The sequence below is a fragment of the Macaca nemestrina genome, chromosome 7 (assembly GCF_043159975.1).
Source record: "Macaca nemestrina isolate mMacNem1 chromosome 7, mMacNem.hap1, whole genome shotgun sequence".
In the NCBI taxonomy this organism is placed as follows: domain Eukaryota; kingdom Metazoa; phylum Chordata; class Mammalia; order Primates; family Cercopithecidae; genus Macaca; species Macaca nemestrina.
In genome coordinates this window covers 71,630,099-71,643,174 of record NC_092131.1, presented here as the reverse complement: position 1 = coordinate 71,643,174, position 13,076 = coordinate 71,630,099, and the positions used below count along the sequence as shown (strand labels likewise).

Genomic DNA, 13,076 nt, shown 5'->3' with positions numbered 1-13,076 from the left:
GTTAATGTGAACATGTTTGCATGCTACCATATATCTCAAAGGGTTTCTCTTTCTCTTTACCCCCACCCAGTGCTAAATGATGGCCATAGGTCGGTTGGCTTTTTGTTAAATACTTCTAAAAAGTTTTTCTGTTTGATTTCAGTATGAAGTGAATGGACTATGTAGATGTGTAGAGAGATGTCTGAGCTTTCTCTATTGTGTGAGTTGTAGGTATGATACAACGCAGCACTTCCAAAGTTTACTGCACCCAGGCCCAGGCGCAGGAGTCCTGCCAGGGAACAGTACTGCCAGGGAGCAGTAATCAACATTTCAGTTAATACTGCTGGGTCAGTGGGTAGTAATGAACTAGCTACAACTTCTGTTTGCTGTGGCTTGCGGTAGGAATGTGTGCTGTGTGCACCACGGTGGTTTGAGAGTTGCAATTCTTTCTGAAGTAGAATCAGAAGGGAAGGAAGAAGCTGTCACTGCACAGCCCCCCAGGCCCTTAGTCGTAACCCAGGTCTTGCAGACCTTGAGGCACCATCAAGTGGCCAGGCAGAGAGAGAGATTTAATCCTCTGCGGCTTGAGTCTCCTCTAGAAAAGTCTGTCGCTGCAAGTCTCTTCAGAGACCTAATGCTCTGGAAGCCTCTGTTGGGACCATAACTTTGCGAGGTTCGCTTTACACATAGGTATATCCAGTTCCTTAGACACTGACTGAGTCTCCAGGTTTATGGCAGAGCGTGCAGTCAGCTCAAAGGAACTAGCTCTCGGTCCTCTTCGTGTCATTACGGTAATTCCCAGGTTTACTTCTGCGCGCGCGCACTCAGCCCCGCGTGTGCTGGAGAGATCAGGTAAATCAGTAGCACGCGAGCCAAATGAAGTCTTGTTTTCCTAGAGCTTTGGACCTTTAGAGCAGTAGTATTAGGAGGGAGAATACAGGCAAGGTAGAGGCCAACCTGTTGTGGGTCGTTTACCATAGACTGGATCCAGAGCACAGGGACAGGGGAAGGATATCCAAAGATACTTCATGGCCTGATATCTCTGATTTTATAGAAATGAACGATCAGCAATCACCAATACTCTAGAAATAGAATGTTTAACACTCCACCAACAGCCTGCTGTTACTAACAGCAAGGTCTAACAATTAAAGACCGGATTCTCTGGAAATGTGTGAAATAGAGGGGAAAAGGGAGAGGAAAAAAAGTTTGCCTTTTTCCTTGCTGTCAGACAACACTCAGACCTGCATTCTTATTTCCACTACTATGTGAAGGCTTAAAGGCTGAAATCAAGAAGACGTTTGCAACCAATGCAGAGCAGAAACAGTTTTCATTTGTTTGTTGCTGTTGTTGCCCCAGGGCAGTAGTATTTATACCAATGATTTTTATAGGTGGGTAAGTTCAGCAAGGGACAATATTTTTTTTGTTATAGAATGCCTCAAGAAGTCTTATCCACAGCTGTGTCTCAGACACCAAGTTCAAATTCTTTAGGAAAAAATTTTAATATTTCCTAAAACATAATTAGTTATCCAGAGTTTCACATGACAATAAATAAATATTCTAACTTAAAGTGGGTAAAACTAAAGGGTTTTGGTCTATTTGAATTTTTCAGGAAACTAATGAGACACCTTAATTGAGGTAGTGAATTTATTCAATGTTCTTGCATCTAACGGGTTCTGTAAAATCTCTGAGAATTCTATACTACAATTTTTCGTTTTGAATGTCTTATAAAATAAATATATGTTTGTAAGATAGATCGATATTTATATATACGTGTGTATAAGATAGATACATATGTATATATACCTCTATACACACATATATATAAATACATAGAAATCTGTGTGCAATCACTTACAGAGTAAGCAGAATCGGATGTGGATTTTATGTGGGAGGCAAGAGTTTTCTTTAACAAGTGCTTTTGCCTGCCACATTTATGTTATGTTTTATTTATATTTCAGGCAGAACACTAACAGTGATCAATTTATGTTGAAGTGTCCTACAAATAACAAAAATAGATAAAACAGCAAAATGGATTTAAATCTAACCCTTTCCAAAACTTGGCTACAACTCATAACAACAAGGGTAATAAATGCTTAGGTAGCAGAGGTCAAACGGGAAACATTATCAAACGAGGAGAGGCACAGGAGCCCAGGATCATGCCTCGATGCCCACCAAGTTGGGCATTAGGTCACTATCAGAGAGAAATACAGCCAGCCACTTCAGCTATGGCTTCAGCTGAGGCAAGAGCTGTGCTGCCAAGTTGCTGAGTCTGCTCTTTCTCCATTCCTTTGAGATTCATTAAAGAAAGTTCAGAAACACAACTACATGAGGTGAGGATAAGGGCACATGCAGACCCCCTTCAGTAAAACTTACTTTCATCTACTCCCATCCATATCCAATTCCCTCAGCTTGGGTGGACAAACTTTCCAGAGAAGGTGACTGAAAATAAGACTCCTTCTAGGAGCAACTGGCCGAAGGGGCACCAGAAAACTTTCCTATGCTCCAAGTTGAGGTAAGCTACTAAACTGGGCCCCACAGAGGGTGGCCTGAAGTCTCAGAAACACAACTGCACGAGGAGGAACGCGCCAGCTAGGAAGGCAGGGAGAGCAAGAGGAACATGGTGTCCAGCGTCTCCTAACCAGAATCTAACAGCACAGAAAACATTCAGCCTCCTCCCTCCCAATACCCGTGTCTGTCACTTTCCTTCCATTCGAAAAGAAAGTCCTAGTTGAACTAAACAAGCCAGTAGCCCATGCCTAAGAACCATATCATCTCAGATTCTCATCTCCCAATGGGCTTCCTAGTTCTCCACAAATAAAATCGTCTACTCCGCTTCCTCGCGCTAATAATTGGGGGGTGGGGAGCAGGGAAGGGAGAGCGATGTCTGGAGACATACGATCAGAATTCAAGGCAGCTTCTAACAACTCTCTTGTTTATAGAAAATGAATGTCTGCCTGGCTTGCTTTTAGTTCAGAAAAGGGGTCAGTCTTTATCAGCACGGTTCACACAGATCCTGGATTTTTTTCCCTTATCTTAAATTGACCCGCTTTTAAGATAAAGACATAATAGAGAAAGCATTGACCTTACCTGGTCCCTAATGAGCTGGAAGTCAGAAAACCTCGCTCTCATTTCCTCTTATCTGGATCGCCTGAGAAGAGATTCGCGCTACCTTTTGTGCACTCGCGCCTCGAGATAGCCCCTCACTGACGCCTGGACGCGGTGAGCGCGCTGAAGGCTGTGCGGCCTCTAAAGTCTGAGAATTCCTCCCTGCGGCCTCAAAATTGGAGAGTTGGATGCCAGACCAAGACACTGTCACTAGAGCTCGCTCCCAGCCCTGGCCCAGGAAGATTTAAAATTCCTTAGAAGGCTCACCAGCAAGTCTTTCCCTATGAAAGGCCAAACTCTAAGCTTCGGGAAGAAGCCTCCTACAAGGACACTGGTCTGGAGCGCCCGGGGCATCCGCGTCTCCAGGAGTGCGCGCCCAGAGCGTTTCTAGCGGAGACTGCCCGGGCCAGACTCGGATTTCATTCGCTGGGCCCCAGGCTACTTCCCACCGGGCCAGCAGCAGGGCCGAGCCGCTGCCCTGTTGGCTGAGGCATTCCCTGCCCCCATCCGCCTCCTGGCCTTGAGGACCGCAGTGCGTGCCCTTGTTGGTAGTCGCAACAGCCCGGGATCCCTGTCTCCCCTACTCAGAGCGTATCTGTCTGGCTCTTCTCCCCTCTTCTGAGCTTGGCCCAGTCCCTGACCCTCTTGCTAGCTGAGAGAGCTGCTTTCCTTCCTCTCCTGCCCACAGCTCCCAGTTCCCAGGCTGGGGCCAGGGTGGGGAGCCGCTTTGGGATGCTAAACATCAAACAAGCCCAGTCTGGGGTTTCAGGGCCCGAAGCCACTAGAGCGGCTCTCCAAGGCTCTCGAGAAAGTCCTCGTGTTTACATGGCGAAGTGGGGGTGGGGAGAGGAGGAAGGGGGGGTGCAGTGTGCAAAATCTCCCCCACTCCTCGCAGCCGTTGGGGCCTAGGGATTGGTAGGGTACTTTAGCGGAGGCAAAGCTTCGCAGTGATCTCGGGGTGAACTGTACTTGCTCCCAAACCTCAGAAGCTTCCAAGCACCTCAGCGCCAGGGGCATCCTCAGAAGGCCGATTTCTCCGAGAGGGGAGGCCAGAAATTGGGCACGAGTTGATGCAGGAGATTCCCGGAAAGGAGGACGGTCGGCTTTCCAGAAGCCGACGGTGCTGTAGGGGCGGAGGGTGTCCCCAGGTTGCGGAACCCTCTTGCACTGCTCCCAGCGCCACCTATTTCCCTAATGAAACGCTTCAGAATGCATTCTAGGTCTCTTCCTGCAGCTGCTACAAGTCCCCCAGCCGGGAGCGGGAGCGGATGGAGCTATCGTGATTGATGGGGAGAAAGAGATTGAGGTCCTGTTTGTCTCGGTCCCCAAACCCAACTGAGTTCACCTTTCCCCGGGACAAGTAAACAGACTTCGAACTACGCCGACTCTAGACGTCGAGGAGAAGAATGTAGTTGTTGGAAACTCCATCCAGTGCAAAGATGATAAGACCGAAGGTACCACAGCCTACTCAAATTGTGACTCCCAAAGGCTTGCTCCCGGTTAGAATGGGGTGCGGGGCAGCCGCCTGGACCACAGCCAGGCACTGCCAGCCAGGTCCCCGCCCGGGTTTGGGCTAAGCTGGGGCAGGTTTAGCGAAGCTCCAATTCCGTGGGATCCGGACCTAGAGCCAAACAGCAGCTGCAGTATCCACATCCCCTTCCCGGCCGGCCTGAGCTGGGTGCCTTAGCCACCTACACTCCCGGTCCCGGAACCACAGCTGACCATTCCAACGCAAGTGGTCAAACTTTACGGGTTTTTGTTTGTTTTCCAAAATGTGAGACCTGCTAAAATCTCCCTTCCCCGCCTTTCAACCAGCACACTCACTAGACCCAACCATCCTCTTGGGTATCTTCGAGTCCCTCTGGATATTGGAAACTGTATCTCAGCAGTGAGGCCCAGGTTTCTGAGGGAGAAAGCCCGGCCTAGCCCCCAGTCCTAAGGCACCACCCCAGAGGAGCCTCCAGGAAGTCAACAAAGAGGACTACTGGGACCGGAGCGAGGACTCCGGCCAGTCTGCTTTCCTCACAAGCTGTTGGTGGGTGAGCGGGAGGGAGGGATTGGGAAGAGATGCAGACATAATGAAATGAAAGAGGGAAAGAGAGGAAGAAAAAGAAAGTTGAAAATCTAGGCGAGAAGTGAGTACATGCCAAATAAGAATCAAGTGCCCATAATCCAATACTTCCAGGCCTAGAGGAAAGTGCTGGGAGGGCCATCTGCCCGCAGCTCGCTCAGCTCGCTCAGCTGCCTTTCGTCCGTAGATTTGGCAAGGGTGACCCGGAAGAGGCTACAGCCCCTCCAGGGACTACAGTTTTTCTATGTTCAAAACCATTCCTTCTCCCCTCCCTCTCATCCCTGATGGGTCTCCCAACACAAACCCTAAGCACTGAGTAAACCAGGAAATTAGAGGTTGGAAGAAGGAATCAAAAATGAATTTTTTTTTTTTTTTTTTTTTTTTTGCTTGGCATGGGAGGTAGTGGCTGGGAGATGAAGAACTGCAAACAGGAGAAAGATTCATTACTACAAAAATTTAGGATCCCAGAGAGAAAAACCGGTACAACAAAGAGTGAAATCTCAGCTCACAAAGTCCTTCCTGGGACGTCCTCAGGCCTGTCACCCAGTGTTACTCCATTGGAGGCCAAAGGAGCCAAAAGCAGCAGGGGCTGTGGGTGTCTGCTGCTGGTCCCCGAGAGGGATCCCTGTTTTAGGGCAGAAATAAAACCCCAGAATGACTTCCTCACTTTTGAAAACAGCCTCCCACCGAATTCTGTGAAGGAGCTCAGCCACGGATTAGAAATAAAGATTTGATGTTCAAATCTACAGAGGCGATCCATTCGCTAAAAACCATAACTCACTCAGAGTTATTTAAAATGGGTGTCCTCTCTCACTGTTTTAGAACTTTGGCTCAGGTTTGTGAGACCACAGTAGATACTTCTGAAACTCCTATCAACAGAAGCCTGACTCAGAAAATGAATTCTTTGGTCTCTTTCTCTTTCTCTCTCCCTCTCCCTTTTGGTGGAAGTAGTTTGGTATTTCGGTCCTCCATTGCAGTCTCAGGACTGCTCCAGGTTTGGTTCCACACAATTTCTAAAGAAGAACAAAACTCCCTCTTCCTGTGGGGCAAGGACTCTCCGCCTGGCCTCCTTACCTCCTTACCCGGTTCAGAATCCTTTGAGCTCAAACCCAAACAATTTGAATCTCATCAGACCAGAGACAAGATCCTCCCAAGCCCCCGCCCTCAAAGCCATTTAAAGCCAAATCAAAACCAAACAAAAGGAGGGTTTTAATCAGAAAAAGAATCTTTTTAATTTGTATAATTTATTAGAAGCTTCTTAGGAACTATTTTTAAGCCAAATATCTACATAAGTTACAACAGAAAAAGACTGACGCCGCAAATACCAAACTGCCAAATAATATACACAGATTTGTCAATGCCCATAAAAAAAAGTGAAGGGCTGGAGACTGGGAGTGGTTTTTCTTTTTACAGCAAAATGTACAGATTACTAAAAACTAGGCATTTAGTCCAACTTTTGACAGCGTTTTACAGCTACAAGTTCACATCAAACATAAACAATTTTCGCGGAGGGCGGTTGCCGCTGAGCCTAGGCGGCCAGAGGGTGCCGGGGAGGGGGCACTTCCTTTGTGTCAGTGACAAGTGGGTTATGTCGAAGACTCTTTCCTCTCCCCAGCTCCCGTCCTCCCTTCAAAAAAAAAAAAAAAAAAATCCTGGTATTTACAAGTGAGTCCACTTTGCTGGCAGAGTGTGCCCAGAGTGAAGTTTGGTCTTTAGAGTCCAGAGCCATGTCACAGAGCCCACTCCAATCTGTGCCCCGCCCTAGCGTGGGAAACCCATTTGAATCACCAAAAAAGACAACCCCAAAGCTGTTTTATGCCCTTCTCTGCTTAAAGATTCCTTAAGAGATTGGGTGCGCTTGGTTGTTTTTATTTTCTTTAAAAAAAAAAAAACCCACAAATTTTAGGGGGGAAAAAAAAGAAAGAAAGACGTCCAGCAGTTTGGCCTTTGTGGTTTTTTGTTCCTTGGTCTAAACGCGGCCAGGTTCTTAAGAAAAGTCGAAGCGCGTGGAGCAGCGGTGGATGGTGGTCTGTGTGGCGGGCAGGAGGGAAGTGGTGAGGCAGAGCGCTGGGCTAGGGCGGGCCCGGCGTCCTCTCACCAGGTCCGACCATATAGCAAGGTGGAGCAGGACATGGTGCCGTAGTCCGAGCCCGAGGAGTTCAGGTGGGACAGGCTGGATACCTGGCCCTGCAGCGCCGCGGGGCTGGCGGCGTGGTGCGCCAGGTCCGGAGACTGGCCTGCGCTGCCTGGCTGGTGGCCCGGGTGTGCGCCAAGGCCAGCGCCACCGCTGCCCACGGAGATGGCCGCTGCCGCCGCCTGCGCGGCCTGCGCCTGCTGCTGCGCCTGCTGCTGCGCGTGGCCTTGTAGGCTGGCGGCGCCCGGCGCGGGGGCACCCGCCTGGCACGGTTTGCCGTCTTTCACCAGGACTGGCACCGCCACACGTCGCGGCGACTGCTGCTGAGCCTGTTGCTGCTGCGGGCACCCGGCGCCCCCGCCGCCCCCGCCGCCGCCGCTGTCCTGCTGCAATTGCTGCTGTGCCGCCTTGTCCTTAGCCTGGCGCTTCATTTTGTAGCGGTGGTTCTGGAACCAGATCTTGACCTGCGTGGGGGTCAGGTGGATCATGCTGGCCAGGTGCTCGCGCTCCGGCGCCGACAGGTACTTCTGTTGCTTGAAGCGTCGCTCCAGCTCGTACACCTGCGCCTGCGAGAAGAGCACTCGGCGCTTCCTGCGCGGCGCGCTTGGCAGCGGGGCCATGTTCTTGCTCACGTCCCCCAGCGAGCCCAGGCCGCCCATGCCGCTCATGTTCATGCCGCTCGCCGGGCCCATGAAGCGGGAGACTGTAAGCGACAAACGCACAGCGTCGGCCGGGGCCAGGCCGAGCCAGGCCACCCCTGTTTTCCGCGCCATTGGCCCGCCCGGCCCGCCCCAACCCGACGGCGCCCTCCTGACCCAGGCAGCCTAGCGCTGGGCCCCAAGAGGCCCATCCGCGGGGATCTGCCAGCGCCTGCCCCAGGCCGTGCCGTCGAGGGCTGCACTAGAGCGCTCACAGCCTCAACCCTGGTTGCCCTCCCTCAGTCTCAGTTCCCTCTTTCGAACCAAAAGACGCATTGGGGGAAAGGCCGCTTCTGCTCCTTTCGTGCCCAGCCCAGGTCAGAGCAATGGGATTAGCTGGCCACAGGCGGCGAACTGGGCTCAGGCAGGGAGCTGGGGTCCGACGGTAGACCCCAATTTGGAGAGGTTAGGAAAGGGGGTGTTGACTTCCAAAAGCTGGAGCCCCCAGACGCTTTGCCTCTTGGCTTCTCTCCTGTCGGCCTCAGTGAGGGCACCTGCTCGGCCCCTTAGAGTCCCCTCTGGAACTGCGAGTCCTCCCACCTGCCCAGACTCCGCTGGAGAGAGGGCCGGGACGGGCGCTCGAGTGCCTCCCAACAGGGCAGCCTCCCTCCTGGCCGGGCCTAGCCTCTCCGCGCTCTGCTCGCCCCTGCTCCTTGAGCTCGGGGACGCTTCCCTCGGCTCCCCGAGGTCTTCTGCGCGGAACAGAACTGCCAGTCCACCGCGCCTAGGAAACGCCGAGTACCCGCATCTGACCGCAGGACCCCAGCGCTACCAAGTGCCTGCTCTTGGATCCCCAGCCGAGCAGCGTGAAGCATCCCCAGCTCCCGCACCCAAGTCCCTGGCGCCGCTGCCGGGCCGCCCTCCCTGATGCCCAGCGCGCAGCCTGCCGGCGCCGCGCCTTCTGGACGGCTCTCGCCTCATCTCCTGAGCTCAGCCCGCGGCCCCGCAGTGGGGCGGCCTCACTTACTGGCGGGGAAGCGCGGGTCTGGGTTGGCGCCGTACCATCCGGGGCCAGAGGCGCTGTTCCTCATGGTGTCCTGGTACGGCGGCAGCTCGCTCATGTTGCCCAGGTTGCCGTTGCAGTAGCCCCCCACGGCGGAGTGCGAGAGCTGGGGCACCCCCGCCGCCGTCATGTGGTAGGCGGCGGTGACGGCGCCGTGGTGCCCCACGGCGTGCTGCTGCATGGCCGCGGCCGGCGGTGCCGCCTGGCCCTGCCTGTACGCCGCCAGCGGAGCCCCCAGGCCGCCGCCCTCCATGCCCACTTTCTTGTAGCTTTCCTCCAGGGGACTCAAGATGTCAGACACTGAGAACGGAGTCGTGTGCTTTGGACTCATCGACATGATTCGGCGGCGGCTGGAGGAGGAAGGAAGAGGAGGAAAAAAAAGGGAGAGGGGGAAGGCGAAGCCTCGCTGCTTTTTTTTTCTCCCTTTGCCAAATATTCTGGTGTTACCTTAACGCCGATCTTGTTGGAGGTACACGTAACGGAGTGGACCGAGTCCTCCTTAATTGGCTTGAGTGGAGGCTCGGGGGCTGCCTCGCGTTTGTTTTAGCCCGGCGCCAGGTTTTAGGCAGCCACCAGAGGCGGGGCGTAAGCGCTAAAGCAACAAGACAATAGAAGCCTACATCTTGCCCGAGATAATTAGCTTACATGCTGATGACAAGGTAAACACCTTTAAGTTTCACTTGTCAGGATTTTTAGGTCTCAAAAGAGAGAGAGAGAGGCAGAGACGAGACCCAAAGCATTCCCCCCTCCCTTGGACACCCCCACCCCCATTTTTTGTGGGGTACCAGCGGAGCGCGGGGAGGAGGTGGAGGGGTGGGGAAGGAGGAGGGAACCGAGAGCGGGGAGGGCAGGAGGTGGGGTGGGGGAGTAACCGAGGAGGAGAGATGGTTGGGAGGAAGGAAGGTGAATGCTGCTTTGCAACCAACTTGCGGAGTTACAAAGTGGAACCACTTTCCAATTCGGTCGGGGTTCCCCGGACATGAACAGGTCTTTAGGAGAAGAGGGCCGAGGGACGGGGTGGGGGTTTCACCTGAGCCTGCCGGGGCTGCTCCTCCCTCCCGCCGCGGCCTCCCAGCCCCGCGCCTTCCCACAGCCTCCGGACCACATCGGGCTTCGCTGCGCTGAGCCCCAGTCGCCAACAAATGAGCGAGCGAGTCTGGGGACGAACCCTGGGGCCGCACTGTTGGTCTACGTGTCTGTCAGTCTGTCTGCCTCTCTTCTGCCGCCGTCAGAGGGACACCTCTGCTCCCCGCCCCCTTTCCCCCTACCCGAGAGAATCCGAGCGGGCGGAGGGGGCGCTGAGTAGGGGATCGACTGCCTCCCGGAGGCTGTCCCGGATCCCCGAGCCACCACCCGCCCCCGCAGCTCAGTGGTTTTTCAGTGGGCCACCCCCACCAACACGCCTCCCCCCAGGTCTTTCCCCACCCCCACCCCCGGCCGAGCAAACACAGCACTGGCCCCCCGAGCTGGGATGATGGGAAGGGGTCTCACGGGAGGGTCCGTCACTGAAGTTGCCCCACCTCGAACAAACCTGGTGTCCCTGACCCTCGCCCATCTCCCAGACACGCGGGGTTCTGGGGCTGAAGCTGACTTTCCGAGGACATCACAGCCCCAGCACCCGAGCCCAGAGCCACGCTGTTTTCCCCTCCGATGCTTCAGGGAGGGCGCGGGCAGGGAGCGGAGTGAGTGCCCGCCAGTCTGTTGCCGGGCGGAACTGAGCCTGAACCCCGGCGGCGGGAGCGCTGGCCAGGAGGGGGCGAATGCCGAGGTGCGGGAAGCTCAGCGGGCGGGAGGCTGGGCTGAGGCTCGCCTCCGCCCGCAGCTCAGCCATGCAAAAGTGCACTTGCTTCCCGGGAATAACCAAATATCTTTGTTTAAAGTGGTGGCGTAAATGGCCAGTCGCTTTGTGGCCACGCTGGATATTAGTAGATGAGGATCATTCTGCTTCAATTGGGCGCCTCTCATCCGACGAGCAAGAAACTGCTTAGGAGGAAGTGGGTTTCCTGTCTGCGCGTTCCCAGGCTTCAAGTGTGGGCCCCGCGCCTTGAGGGTCCTTGGGCGCCTGGCGAGGGGGAGCTGTGGGCTGCGATCCCCAGCGGAGTCGGGGGTGTCCCCCGCGTTGTTCGGACCAGGCCGGGGCCTGCAGCCGAGTCGACTACCGAGTGGAGCCCTGAACGGCGCGGATTTTGAGACCGACTCCGGTTTTTGTCCGTGGATTTTAAACGTTTTTATTATTGTTTTTGTTTTGCTTTCTTTTTGGTTGTTTTAGCCTCCTCTGCGCGCCGGGGGCTGGGAGGGCAGAGCGCTCCTCGGCCGGGCCCGGCGGGTACCTGCAAGACAACCGCGCTGGTCAAGGAGCTTCTCGAATTTAGTTTTTGTTTTCACATTTTCTTTCCCCTCCTTGTAGAGAGGGAGCTCCTGATGATGATGAACAGGCAGTTTTGAGCTACTTAATTCATCCAGGCTCCCTTTTTAAAATTATTAATAGCAATTATAGTAGAGAAAGTTTTATTTGTTTTTAAAGATTTCAGCCCTGTCCTTGAAGAGTGCTCTTACTCCCTCAATACAAAGCCAACGTCTATACTAACATTGGCTTTTCTCACAGCCTACCTTCTTTACCAGGCGAAAGCTCAGGGCACCCTCCGCCCTCCCACCTGCGCCCGCGTTTTTGTGCGGTCCCCACGGCAGTGCTGGGGAGGCCACTCTACGTTTGCGCAGGGAGACGCGCTCGCCGCTTGTGTTGCGAAAGACCAGCGCGAAGCCCCGCTCCTTGCCCTTCCTTCCCAGGGGCTTCTCTGGGGGGCGCTCTCAGGACCGGACGAACTGAGCATTGATTACTGTGGTGGCTAAGCAAGGAGGGGAGGCGACGCCGGGCTTAAGCGAACCACAGATGAGAACTGGCAACGCTGAATACAGACCTTGTCTGCAGGCGCGACCTGGCCGGGCCTGCGTCCCGAATGGGGTCTGATTTCGAAGGCGGGGTGGGTTTCCCTGTCACCCAGCTTCTTTCTCTGACTCGCCATTATTTCATAGTTGTTGGTAAGTTTAAGAAACACCAAGTGTAGAATGTTGTACATCTCTCCCAGTCTCAACACCATTTAGAAATGGAGATCAATCTTCACAATGTTTTTGTGAGATTCAAGTAAGATAGAGCACATCAAAGTGCTTTGAAAGCTTTAAATGTTTTTCAGCTCAGTGCCAGCACTGAAGATGCGGTAGTTATTATCATGACGATCCCCATCCCCTCTTTAGGTCCCCAGACCTGAGTAAAAGGAAGAGTTGGGTGAATCTTCCACAGCCCCTGGGTCTTCGTCCCTCGGCAGCTTTTCAACCTCTCAGCAGGCCACAGGCGCACGTGGCTGGCAGCTCCCTGGCCTCCGGCTCTGAGAGTCCCGGGGCAACCGGGCCTGCAGTTCTCGAGGAAACCCCCCTCCCCGTTCTGGACAAGGAACCCCCTCCCCAAGAACCGCGCAGCAGGTGGCGAGTCTGGGAGCTGAACTGGAGCCAGGTGGCGAATCTGGGAGCTGAACTGGAGCGGAGCTCGAAGTGGCTGGGGCGGGCAAAGATTCCCGCTTCACTCTGGGACCAACTGGAACGGCGCTTCAACCTCTGCCTGCAGGGGTGCTTCTCGCGCGCACCAGCAAGCTCTCGTCTCCACCTCGCCTGGGCCTTTGCAGCGCCCTGCCGCCCAGGCTTCAGCACCTCTCCTACCCTAACCTTCTCAACGCGCGGCTCTGCCTTCTTCACCAGTACCGCTGCACTGCCAAAAATAAGCCCGGAGACTAAGGCACCTGTGGGGAAGAGAAGGATATCTGTATCTCCGAGCTTATCCAAGCAAAGACCTCGAGAGTCCCTCCCATGGCCCAAAACACCTCCTTTTGACCGAAGAGCGTCCTTTCTTTCCGCCGCCTCCTAGACTCATGCTAAATAGGGCAGACCCCGGCTAACCAGTGATTTTTTTTTTTTCCATGAATACGAATAACCCCGATTCCACTTCGCGAAGTCTGCGCGTCTTCCTTTATCCCGCAACTAACTTGCTCCGGGGTGGAGTGGGCACAGTGGGGAGCAGGTCAGGGCAGGGCCCAA

The 13,076-nt window shown here is 54.2% G+C and overlaps 2 protein-coding genes across 18 annotated transcripts in view; one reads left to right on the top strand and one right to left on the bottom strand.

Moving 5' to 3' along the window:
* LOC105477991 (NK2 homeobox 1) overlaps positions 1-10,342 on the bottom strand; it is a 46,008-nt gene extending 35,666 nt beyond the window's left edge. For 16 of the 17 annotated variants that reach the window (XM_071100304.1, XM_071100298.1, XM_071100305.1 and 13 more), the window contains exons 1-3: positions 10,021-10,342; positions 8,955-9,340; positions 3,067-7,992 (exon numbers count right to left, since the gene is read on the bottom strand). In XM_071100304.1, coding sequence (XP_070956405.1) covers positions 7,250-7,992; positions 8,955-9,340; positions 10,021-10,097 — 1,206 coding nt within the window. In that variant the 5' untranslated portion in view covers positions 10,098-10,342 and the 3' untranslated portion in view covers positions 3,067-7,249. Of the gene's footprint in view, positions 1-3,066; positions 7,993-8,954; positions 9,341-9,437; positions 9,522-10,020 lie in introns of those variants that run through there. The other variant, XM_071100315.1, reaches the window with a different exon arrangement.
* On the top strand, positions 9,575-13,076 carry LOC105477995 (uncharacterized). Its single transcript, XM_011734937.3, has 2 exons — positions 9,575-9,649; positions 12,243-13,076. Exons 1-2 carry the CDS (start codon positions 9,636-9,638, stop codon positions 12,904-12,906), a joined length of 678 nt encoding a protein of 225 aa, XP_011733239.2. The 5' UTR covers positions 9,575-9,635; the 3' UTR covers positions 12,907-13,076.